This window comes from Phyllobates terribilis, unplaced genomic scaffold (genome assembly GCF_046119375.1).
Source record: "Phyllobates terribilis strain yellow unplaced genomic scaffold, ASM4611937v1 Scaffold_12__6_contigs__length_324123572, whole genome shotgun sequence".
In the NCBI taxonomy this organism is placed as follows: Eukaryota; Metazoa; Chordata; class Amphibia; order Anura; family Dendrobatidae; genus Phyllobates; species Phyllobates terribilis.
Window position 1 is genome coordinate 69,986,030 of NW_027362772.1, and position 12,538 is coordinate 69,998,567.

Below are 12,538 nucleotides of genomic sequence, written 5' to 3' on the forward strand. Positions count from 1 at the left end.
TGAGCCATCCAGGTGGTCCCCATCTTGCAGTAATGTGCCCCATCCTGGTCCTCGTCTTGTAGTAATATGTTCCATCCTTGTGGTCCCCATCTTGCAGTAATGTGCCCCATCCTGGCGGTTCTCATCTTGCAGTAGTGTGCCTTATCCTGGTGGTCCCCATCTTGCAGTAATGTGCCCCATCCTGGTGGTCCCCATCTTGTAGTAATGTGCCCCATCATGGTGGTCCCCATCTTGTAGTAATATGCCCCATCCTGGTGGTCCCCATCTTGTGGTAATATGCCCCATCCTGGTGGTCCCCATCTTGTGGTAATATGCCCCATCCTGGTGGTCCCCACCTTATGGTGATGTGCCCCATCCTAGTGGTCTCCATCTTGCAGTAATGTGCCCCATCCTGGTGGTCCCCACCTTATGGTGATGTGCCCCATCCTAGTGGTCCCCATCTTGCAGTAATGTGCCCCATCCTGGTGGTTCCCATCTTGCAGTAATGTGACCCATCCTGGTGGTCCCCCTCTTGCAGTAAGTTGCCCCATCCTGGTGGTCCCCATCTTGCAGTAATGTGGCCCATCCTGGTGGTCCCAATCTTGCAGTAATGTGCCCCATCCTGGTGGTCCCTATCTTGCAGTAATGTGCCCCATCCTGGTGGTCCCTATCTTGCAGTAATGTGCCCCATCCTGGTGGTCCCCATCTTGCAGTAATGTGCCCCATCCTGGTGGTCCCCATCTTGTAGTAATATGCCCCATCATGGTGGTCCCCATCTTGTAGTTATATACCCCATCCTGGTGGTCCCCATCTTGTAGTAATGTGCCCCATCCTGGTGATCCCCGTCTTGTAGTAATGTGCCCCATCTTGGTGGTTCCCATCTTGCAGTAATGTGCCCCATCCAGGTACCCATCTGGTTGAATTGTCCCCTGCATTGTTCTTCACACACATAGAAAAGAAAAAAAAAATTCTTCTCACCTGTCCCTCGTTCCCTCGGCGTCCTTTGTGCACATGCGACCCTGTGGGCATAGACCCCTTGATGATCCCGACCTGGTCCAGGAGGCGCCACCGACAGCAGCGCTGCGTTGCCGCGCAGAGACTGGCTCTCTGCACAGCGTTTCCAATGCCAATCAGAGGCCGGCAGCTGATATCTGCCCACAGCAGTGACGTCATACGCCGCTGCGCTGGGACGCAGATATCAGCTGCCGGCTTCTGATTGGCCGGCGGCTGGCATTGGAAATGCTGTGCAGAGAGCTGGTCTCTGCGCGGCAATGCAGCGCTGCTGTCGGTGGCTCCTCCTGGACCAGGTCGGGATCGTCAAGGGGTCAGTGCCTGCGGACCGCATAAAGCAGCCTCAGGGGCCGCATGTTTGAGACCTTTGCCCTAGTCTTTTATACCATTGCCCCATTGCCCTTCAGAAACATAACTACCCCTTGTAACTTTGTGAGTAACTTTATATTACATTTTATTACATGGTACAAATGCTAACTAACTCCTGCTCTCTGACCACATTCGTAATTGCTTTCTTTATCTACAATACTTTTACCATCTGCGTGATGTTGACTGTCTTTGCAAAATAGAAAAAAAACAGTATATGAGGACTTTTTTTTTAGAAATGTTTTTATTTACATTATGTAACACAATTATACAAAATGTACAAAATGGGGAAGGGCGGTCAAAAAAGTCAGATAATAATTAGGAATCTTCATGGAAAGTAAGATGGATCTTCAGTAATACAGCTCTTTATCCACCCAACCTGAAAAAAACAATAGGGGTTGAAAATTAATAATCGTACTTCTAAGTCCATGTACGACATCTTCTATTTTTAGAATTATTCTTTTTAACTCTTTATCTGCATCCTTTCTACTGAACTACTCATCATTTACCGGTCGAGACCATAGTCATCTATCAGAGGACAAAACCATGTCCAATCTATATTGATAAGAACTAGTCATCAAATGGAGATCGAGACCATGTCTAATCTATGTCAATAAGAATTAATCATTAGTTACAGTTAGGGACCGTGTCTAATCTATATAGTTAAGAACTAGTCAACAATTGGAGGCCGAGATCATGTCCAATCTATATCGATAAGCAAGGCTGTGGAGTCAAAGTCAGTGTCCATTTTGGTGGAGTCGGTATAAAAAGGACCAACTCCAACTCCTAAAATATATAATAAATTGGGCACAGTAGTTCAATGCAGTTTGTGGGGAATATTTTTTTCATAAGAATTTGGAAAAGTTATAAAATGTCCTATAAATATCTGTCCTATTCCTGATCTAAGGGTCTAGACTTTTAGCAGAGATGAATCTGTGCTACAGTAAATGTATCACTTAAACATGAGCCATGTATGAGGGAGTCGGAGTCGTGGAGTCGGAGTTGGTGTCATGGAAATTGAGCAGTCAGAGGTTTGGCTTACCGACTCCACAGACCTGTCGATCTAATCTATATCGATAAGAGCTAGTCATCATTTAGAGGTTGAGACTATGTCCAATCTATGTTGATAAAAGCTAGTCATAAATTGGAGGCAGAGACCATGTTCAATCTATATTGATAAATACTAGTCAGCAATTAGTGGTCGGGTCCAAGTCTAATCTATATCGATAAGAGCTAATCATCAATTGAAAGTTGAGACCATGTCAAATCTATATTGATAAGAACTAGACATCAATTGGAAGTCGAGACCATGTCCAATCTATATATCGGTAAGATATAGTCCACAATTAGTGGTCAGGACCATGTCCAATCTATATCGATAAGAGCTAATCATTAATTGAAAGTTTAAACCATGTCCAATCTATATCGATAAGAACTAGATATCAATTGGAAGTTGACACCATGTCCAATCTATATATCAGTAAGAACTAGTCAACAATTAGAGATTGAGACCATGCACAATCTATATCGATAAGAATAGGCATCAATTAAAGGTCAAGAAAATATCCAATATACATCAATAAGAATTAGTCATCATTTAGAGGTCAAGAGTCAAAACCATGTCCAATCTAAGCCTGTAAGATACTATGGTCATGAATAGGCATGAAAACACATTTAGAGCGTATTTGACCAAAATCAGGTGTCCATCCTGTGATGCTAAGAATTCACATAGATGGACAAAACAAGGTGACATAAATTTCTTCTTAGTGAGCATCGGCTATGACGATCTTAGACGACGATGGTCAATGTCATATATAAGAGCAGGTTGTCATTCATGAAACCATCAAGACCACTATATCCAGAAGCCTAAAGCCAATGTTCTGTGCAGGTATTTAGACATGTGCCTTCAGCTGACGACAATGATATTACACCAAACTTTCAAACAACAGATACTTACTGCCAGGATATTTTCTTATGAGAAGTCTTCGGATTTCATCATAAACTAAGATAAGAATTGTGTACTCGATTCCCACAAACCAGTATTGGACTCTGTGAAAAAAAATGGAATAGATATCAAACATTCAACCCGGATTAGGAAAAATATGGAGCATAAAGTGAGAAATGTACATGAGACATGGCCAGATCTGGATTTAGGGGGTAGCACATTAAATTTATGACTAGACAGCAACTGTAATGTCAACATCACAGCTGAAAAGCTACTTACAGTTCTATCATTTCATTGTCTCAGGGACAACCTGAAGCAGTTAAGAGCAACCAACCTCTGCTGCACCATCTTGTGGTAACAGGGTTGCAGTAGTAGTTGATGATTAGAATAATTATTGCTGCATATAGTATCTACCGCTTCTCTATATGTGGATTCTTACCGTATGGGCATAAAGTGTAAGGCTTCGTTTAACCCTGGGACATAACAGAGGATTACTCCAATGGCTATTTGAGAGAGTAACCCCAAGAAAATGATCTTGTTCCTGTAGAAAAAAAAAAGAAGAAGTGTAAAGTAAAGAAATACCAGGTTGTTTTTGCCCTCTAATTATGGTGTATCCTCTTGTTTCTGTGCCATTAATGGCATCAATGGGGCCATTGTACTGTGTTTGCACAGGAGCCCTCTTCAGTCTATGTCCACCACTGGTTTAGACTTAGCACTGCATTCCCCATGCCACTGAGGCAGCTATCTTGGAAGAAGGAGGAATGGACAACCGATGGAGGCAAGCAGAGGGCGCCAGGTAGAGTGAGTATGCATGAGAAATATATAGACTCTTTTTAGTCCCAGGATTCATGAAACATATTTAGAATTGGACCTAACATGGCATGGAAGTGTAAAAAGTCACGCACTATACACCACCAAAATCTGTCACTCACTTGAAGAACCTAGGAGTCACCAAGGTGTTCCTTCTTGCTTTTCGGATAATTGTGTTCATCATCTGGCAGACCACAATACTGATAAAGAAAGCTGAGTAGCAGTACCACTCCTGGTTGAGACGCTGGTAGTAGGTCTACAAAACAGAGATGAGATCATACAGCTTAGTTTTGTTAAAAAAAATTTTTGGCCAAAAACGGCACTGATAAAATGTTCTGAAGCTAGATATTATAACCTGTACTGGGAACAAAGCAATAAGTTATGTTTTAAAAATGGAACTCTATAAATTAGCAAGGTCTAGTTTACGTGACTGTACGACATCAACTGCAGAGAAATTCATCCACAGAGTTTAGAGATGGATAGGAAAACAAGGATTTCTCATAAAAAGGGACCAGTCGTGTCTTTTGCTCAAACAGTAAAGGATAGGAAATAGTAAATACTATGGCAAACCTTAAAGGGGGTTTCCACACAAAATTGATAATTGGCCATATATTAGTAAATAAAAAATTAGAGCTATAGGCAAAATTTAGACAATGATGTTGTATTTGCCTCATGAGATAATCACATTTCTCTGTTTTTTTTTGCAGTCTTCTTTTCGCAACAGGAAGAGGAGTCATATTGGTTGTCACCTTTGAATTAGCTTCTCAGAAACTGATGATAAATGGTTATACTATTCGTATCTTTCACTAATAATCAACCAGACAATTTATGGGTGTACTAGTTCAAACCAATACCTGCACTTCCTGTTGCAAGTTGTTCAAAATGGCCGATGCAAGAAAACAGAAAAACGGTAATATCTCTGGAAGTAAATGTAATTTAATGACCAAACTTTGGCTGGCTCTCCAACATTTGATTTACTGATATACAGCCAATTTTTAATTTGGGTGGAAATCCACTTTAATAAAGGTCTGAAGAACTTGTCTTTGTGTCTTGTATGCAGGGTAAAGGTTCAATTTACTGCTCTGGGTATGGAAAGGAGCTTCATCTTGGCTCCTGACACCTATTACCTATGGCACATGGTCCAACAGTATGCCCCGTAGTGACAGCCCAACTGATTAAGAGCTGTTTGAGCGCCTATAACAGGTTATAGCTATCACATAGCAATTAACTTTTTCTACACATTTCAGTTTTCCACAACTATATAGTTTAACCCTAATAGGTCTTGGTGTTTGGTTCCCCATGCTTACCCATTCCTGCCCATAACTGTCCTCCAGCTCATTGATGGTTTTGTCTTCCCAGTTAACTCGGAGTCCAAGTACTTTAGCTGGTAGGAAGCCTTGTTGAGCCAAGACAGTGAAATAGTTCACAAACCCAGAAAATGATTCCATTGCAGCTGTGGGGAAGATAATAACCATATGGGTAAGCCTCCTGGTATGGGACTTTTTTTTGCTTTGTAGCCAGACAATAAAAAAATCCAGTTTTCAAGAAAATGAAAATGTTTACCTATGTGAAAGTAGGAATATGACAGTAACTGCATGTTCACCAGTCGGTCTTTGCGTGGGTCACGTGGCTTTCTGAGCATGATATCATTTTCAGCTTTCTCATACGCTAAAGCTATGGAAGGGATCTGAGAGAGGCAAAAAAAATTGGGGTTGTTAGGAAATGTGCCAAACTTTGAGCAAATTATTTATCCTTAGGTCAAAAGGATGACGTCTTGGTATTTACAAAATTTTCTTTCCAATGACGTCACCTCCACAGAGACTTATACATCAGATGTATCACTGTATGAAAAACACACCTATGCTCCAAAAAGTCAACTTACAATGTCAGTTCCCAATTCTATGAAGAGGATGGTGATGGTTCCGATGGGCAAGGGGCAACTGATGATCACATAGACCATAAAAGGAATCATCTCCGGAATGTTCTTGGTCACTGTGTATGAAATTGACTTCTTCAGGTTGTCAAATATCAAACGTCCTGTGGGAAAATCACATTCATGAGCAATTAGGAAAATAAATAGAATCGTTGGAAGAAATTTGAAAAATATATCCTAAAAAAAAAAATCTGTGTTTTAGAAGATCAATCTCCTCTTCTTCTTCTCAGAAACCTATGATCTTGCTGTAAGGAAACTGGCTACAGCAGAGTCTGCAAGATTTATTTAAGACTGTTTTGGATAAGGGAGCAGATGTTTGCTTCTTAGAGCATATTAGCTTTATATCTAATTTTTTTATTTTCTTGGATCACTAGGAGAAGCAAAGTTTTGAAATGTACCACTTCCCAATCCGTTCTCATTGACATCCTCCCTATTTTCTGGTGGCTCAACATGATTGGATATGTCGTGTAAATGGTACTTCTTAGTTTAAAACCAATTTATTAATGCACAGTTCCCAAAATTAAAGGATCTTTCTAGAGCTACTCACGTGGTTGAGGAGTTTCTATTTCCAAAGTGGCCATCTTACCTTCTTCCACTCCGGTCACAATAGATGCAAAGTTGTCATCCAGAAGAATCATGTCTGCAGAGTGTTTAGCAGCATCAGAACCAGCAATTCCCATCGCAATACCAATATCGGCTTTCTTCAAAGCAGGGGAGTCATTAACACCATCCCCAGTCACTGCCACAATGTTACCCTGAAAGTAATAGATATAATATATTATGGGTATATCCACTCTTGAGTTACGATTTTTTATCTTTAAAAGCTATAATGTAACTTACCAGTCTCTGACATCCTTCGACAATGAGAAGTTTTTGTTGAGGTGAGGTCCGGGCAAACACAATTTCTGAGTGATATCTCAAGACGTCATCCAGTTCATCAGAGCACATCTCATTGAGTTCACCTCCAGTCACCACAATGGAGCAGGCATCTCTGTAATTGAAATAAGCTGGTCAATTTGCTAAGAAAATGGGTTACACAAGATTTCAAATATAATTAACCAAAAACAACCACAGTTGTACATGGGTTGTGTTTTTCAATGCTAAACAATCCCTCCAAAATGCTGACAGCTGGCTTAGAAAGTGGAAAAATCCATAATGTACTGACCTAGGATTAACTCTTTCAATAGGGATTCCTAGTCTTTTAGAAATATCCTCTACTGTCTCGCTAGAACTTGAGAAAATCCCGACACTTTTTGCAATTGCTTTGGCCGTGATTGGATGATCCCCAGTGACCATAATAACCTGCCATAAATGATACAGATTATTAGATCTATTTAGTGATTACTAACTCTAGATATTACTATGATCAATGTCCGAGATACTAACCTTAATACCGGAACTACGACACTTCATTACTGCATCGGGAACCGTGGCACGAGGTGGGTCAATCATGGAAATGAGGCCAACAAAGCATAATTTATCAAGAGGAAAATTTCCACTTTCAGCATCAAATGGGTAACCAGGACCATACATGGAAGCAGGGAGCATTAGTTGACAAAAACCTATAGAAGAAACAGAACATATTTAAAATCTTGAAGATATTGTGAAGATTCTAAGTCTCAATTTAGGTTGTGTAGGAACCCCCAGAATGTCAGTGAGAAGTTGCATATACTTACCAAGAACTCTCTCTCCCATACTCCCCAGCTCCATATAGGCTTCTTGAAAATTCTCCTTCATTTCATCGTCCAATGGCAATTCCTGTCCTCCAATCATAATGGTACTACATCTATCCAAGATTCGTTCTGGGGCCCCTTTCATCACAAGCAAGTAACCCTTCCCAGCAGGATCATCTGGCTTATGAATAGAGACCTAAAAAGTAAGAAAAAAAAGTGTATTGCCAATAATATTTAACCCCATAGAGAGCTTCGACATTGAGGTAAACCAGGTTCATCAATTACCTGGTACTTATTGCTGGAATTGAATGGGATTTCCAATACTTTCTCATTTCGTTCCCTAATATCCATGACTTTTCCTAGAACATTCTCTGTAAATTTCAATAAAGCTGTTTCTGAGGCATCTCCATTGACTGACCTCTGCAAGCAAAAAAAGCAGGTAAGATTTTTCAACTTTTTTTTTTTGGAATATGACAAAATGACCCCTAAGGGTATATTTTATGAAGACAACCCATCCCCAAACCAAACTAGATCAACCGATCCCAGTAGGTCTGGCTACCTTAATCCTCAGCGTGCAGGTCACATTATCTAGGAAAGTATGTAATACATGAAGTATTACTTCATGTATTACAGTTAGTCCAGAACGAAGACCCTCTTGAAAAGAAGGGTCCAAAGTGACATCCATATACTCTACTAGAACTTATAGACAGACCGTCTTTGTGAGACATTACCACAGTTCACATACATATAGGTAAGATGTATATAAGTGAATATTGACCTTGTTGATGAGAACTCCTTCTTGATCTGCACAGAATTCAGCTCGGTTACACAGGGTCGCAATTCTAGCCAGTGCTTGCCAAGTCGGGGAGCTTTGATCAAACATTTCACCTGAGCAGACAAAAAATTTTCAGCGGTTACCGTTGTATTCCCCAAGAGATGTTTGGTGTGATGTTGGTAATCTCATTATCTACCTTGTAATGGCAAGAGATTTACGGGCTTTTACCTGTCTGCTCTTCACTGGTATCTGCATTGTGGATGAGATTGTCAAACCACATATGTGACACAGTCATCCGGTTCTGGGTGAGGGTCCCAGTCTTGTCAGAACAGATGACTGAGGTCGACCCCAGAGTCTCCACAGCTTCCAGGTTCTTGACTAGGCAATTCTTCTGTGCCATACGCTTTGCAGTCAAGGATAGACAAACCTGTAGGGCACACATTCGATTAGGAAGGACATAAAGTTTCAAAAGAAGCTTTCATCAAAAACAAGATCATAATGGGTACTTAACATGTACTACTTACCGTTACAGTTGCTAGTAGTCCTTCAGGCACATAGGCTACCACGATACCAATGCAGAATATTACAGCATCGAGGGGACTATACCCCATGCAGATGGCAATAATGAAGAAAACTATGCCAACGCCTACTGCAAGACCACTGATCAGGTGCACAAAGTGCTCGATCTCCAAGGCAATGGGTGTCTTCTGGTTCCCGACTTGTGAGGCCAGTGATGCAATACGCCCAATGACTGTACGGTCACCTGTGTTAATTGCTATACCAGATGCTGTACCTGTAGAGAAAGCATGAAATATTTGACCGGGTTTTGCAACCTTTACCAAATGCATTTCATCTCATATGCCTCAGCTTTGTACATGAAGTAAATGGTATTAACTAGAGAAACTTCAAATAATGATTTTCAGCTCACCTTCCAAGCAGGTTGTAGAAAAGAAGCCCAGATTTCTGGTCTCTAGAGGGTTATCATCGGTACACTCCATGCCACGAGGTTGTGCTTCTGATTCACCGGTGAGGGATGAGTTGTCAACCTATACATCAAAAGATACAGTTCATTCTCATGACTCATGGCTTAATGGTTTACAAGATTTTATCAAACTCCTTACCATGATTTATATAGAATGTAAAATTGTCTTCTTTTCTCACCTTGCAACCGTGACTCTCAAGTATACGTATATCAGCCGGGATTTTATCACCTCCTTTAATAAAGACGATGTCCCCAGTAACAAGGTTCTCCGCTAACATCTCGATACGTTTGCCATCCCGAAGAACCAAGGCTTGCTAAATCAAGAAAGAAATGTATTAAAATAAATCTCATCAACTATCATTCTACAATTGCAGAGTAACACTTCTTACCTGAGGCACCATGTTCTTAAAGCCAGCCATAATGTTGGTACTTTTAGCTTCTTGGTAATATGCAAAGAGGGCCGTCAACACTACCACTGCGATCAGGATGATCGCCAACCAGAGCTAAAGACATGGAGGAAATAGAAGTCAAAAAATACATACAGGATAGATTCACAGCATTCAAAATACTCAACCTAAGATCTAAATCAAAATCTATTGGTTCTCTTACATTGTCTTTAGAAACCGTAGGGTCATGGCCAGCTTGAAGGCCATATGCCAGAAAGCACAATGCAGACGCAATCCAGAAGACAATGGCGAATCCTCCGCCCATTAGCAACAAAAACTTCACAATTTCAGGGGTTCCTTTTGGAGGTGAGAGCTTGTTAGGTCCATCTCGGGCTAAAATTTCCTGAGCATCTGCTGTGCTCAAACCCTTGAAGAAAAAAAAACACAATCGTTAAAATATTGTATACCCTTTTATACTTTGAGTAGGATCGATACATGAGATCATAAAATAAACTTTCATCATGGTGTTAGAGGGTATGTCCACTTTGGGCAATCTCCTGGAATTCCCCTTGATCTGTGGCAGAACAAGGCAGCACATTTCCAATTCATCTATAGCGTCACCACAGGTGAAATGAAATATTACAGAACTTCAAATGAAATGAATAGGCTGTCCTTGTAATAAATGGATATGCCAGATCTTCCAGAGTGAAGGACATGCTTTTATCTCTCCAGCTAGACTGTCCATGTAATCAATGGATATGCCAGGTCCTCAAGAGTGAAGAGCAGGCTTTGTATCTACTCAATTAGCTCCAACCTCTAGTTAAGAGTCTAGGATGATGAAGCTCTCTCTTCTAACTCAGAATTACCAAAAAAAACTTTTTTTAGAAATGGGTTTTCAAAACCAAGAAACCTCCTTTAAAACTGACCTGTTTGATATCTACTGAATATTTCTTTTCCAGTTCCTCAATGCTCAGCTTGTGGTCGGTCTAGGATAAAAAAGATATAGTCATTAGAATACTTCCCAATACCTGTATTTTAGTCTATATCAGTTTTAATCCTCCATCACTTACAATCTCTAGCTCCTTTTTCAAGTTTTCAACTTTCTTAGCATTTTTCTTTCCTTTAATCACTGACAATATATTATGCTTGTTTTTCTCCTTTTCTGGTTTTTCATTCACGGGGATGGTGTAAATGTCAGGTGGCTCCTGTAGAAGGAAAGAGGACACAGGATGGAAAAAGTCTGGATATTACACTTACAATTACATTTACTATGAAATCTAAAGTAATACAAGGTACCATTAACCATTGGTTCACTCCTCTTTAATGGCTGTGCGAAGTTGCTGGATATTGGCAGGAGCTTGAACAGGCTGTCGTATACGACGATCCAGAGCATCCCAAACATGCTCAATGGGTGACATGTCCGGTGAGTATGCTGGCCATGGAAGATCTTTGCACAGCCATTGAAGAGGAGTGGAACAACATTCCACAGGTCAACAACCTGATCAACTCTATGCAAAGGAGATGTGTTGCAATGCGTGAGGCAAATAGTGGTCACACCAGATACTGACTGGTTTTCTGACCTCCCCGGACTTTCCAATTCTGCAAAACTGCATATTTTAGAGTGACCTTTTATTGTGGACAGCCTAAGGCAAACTGTGCAATAATCATGCTGTCTGATCAGCATCTTGATATGCCACACCTATGAAGTGGATGGATTATCTCAGCAAAGGAGAAGTGCTCACTAGCACACTTTAGTGTATATATATATATATATATATATATATATATTTAGCCTTTTTTTCCATATATGCGATGCTATAAAAATCCAGACTCAGTAAGATATTTTGCAAGAAATGAAAAAAAAAAATATATTTTTTTTTTTGATCCAATAAATATCCAGACATGAGAGGTAAGTTTAAAAAAATATATATATATTTATTTTATTTTTTTTCCCCATATATATGATCCAATAAAAATCCATGCTCAATAAAATATTTTGCAAGAAAAATAAAATGCACATACCTGGGAAGATGAAATTTTTGGTTGAGAATGGCTGGACATTCTGGCTTAGTAAATGGCTTCCTAAGCTGACCCTATAAGATCCCACCAGTTAGCTGATGGAAGATGCCACAGCCTTGAAGGACCAAACCCTTGGCTTATATACAGTGCAGTTCCCCCCACTATCACCGCCTCTAGGTAATAAGTGCGGATCCAGCTACACCAGGTTTCCTCCAGATAATCCAGTATTTCTTTTTTTTTGAAAGGCTATACAGATGCTGATAATAAAGATGCAGATAAGAGAGATGACAATTACTAAAGAAGTGAATCATCATTGTTGCGCCAGCTGGTGCTGGGTTTAGATGTGCAAATGCTAATATTGAAATACTTTTTAAGAATGTAGACCTACTTGGAATTGTAGATCAGTAGGGGAAAATGTAACTTTATGTGTGCATTATCCTAGACTTTGTTATGTACCTTGTGATAATGAAATATAGGCAAATTATTGGGCCCCTCTGTATTACACCTACAGGAGCTTTTCTGACCTCACTCTCACTCCATAGACATTAATATGGAGTTGGTCCCTTTGCAGCTATAACAGCTTCCACTATTCTAGGAGGATTTTTGGGGCCTCTGTGGGAATTTTGGCCCCTTCATCCATTTAGAGCATTTGTGAGGTC

General features: G+C 40.3%; 1 protein-coding gene across 1 annotated transcript; it reads right to left on the reverse strand.

Moving 5' to 3' along the window:
- Positions 1 to 1,706: 1,706 nt before the first annotated feature.
- On the reverse strand, positions 1,707 to 11,921 carry LOC141173083 (potassium-transporting ATPase alpha chain 2-like). The gene is made up of 23 exons (XM_073657726.1): positions 11,883 to 11,921; positions 10,931 to 11,065; positions 10,787 to 10,846; positions 10,084 to 10,287; positions 9,864 to 9,977; positions 9,654 to 9,788; positions 9,421 to 9,538; positions 9,017 to 9,285; positions 8,721 to 8,919; positions 8,496 to 8,605; positions 8,003 to 8,137; positions 7,721 to 7,913; positions 7,431 to 7,606; positions 7,210 to 7,346; positions 6,885 to 7,035; positions 6,631 to 6,799; positions 5,994 to 6,148; positions 5,675 to 5,798; positions 5,419 to 5,564; positions 4,234 to 4,367; positions 3,741 to 3,842; positions 3,314 to 3,405; positions 1,707 to 1,735 (listed from the first exon to the last, which is right to left on the reverse strand). The coding sequence occupies exons 1-23, from the start codon at positions 11,919 to 11,921 to the stop codon at positions 1,707 to 1,709; spliced, it is 3,126 nt and encodes a 1,041-aa protein (XP_073513827.1).
- Positions 11,922 to 12,538: the final 617 nt, after the last annotated feature.

Bases quoted from the DNA above. Each gene is read 5' to 3' on its own strand.
- LOC141173083 (XM_073657726.1), bottom strand. From the start codon at position 11,921: ATGTCCAGCCATTCTCAACCAAAAATTTCATCTTCCCAG. The intron at 6,800-6,884 runs GTAAGTTACATT...TATTACTTTCAG, and splicing joins TCGAAGGATGTCAGAGACTG to GGTAACATTGTGGCAGTGAC. The intron at 6,149-6,630 runs GTAAGATGGCCA...ATTTTCCCACAG, and splicing joins TGTGACCGGAGTGGAAGAAG to GACGTTTGATATTTGACAAC.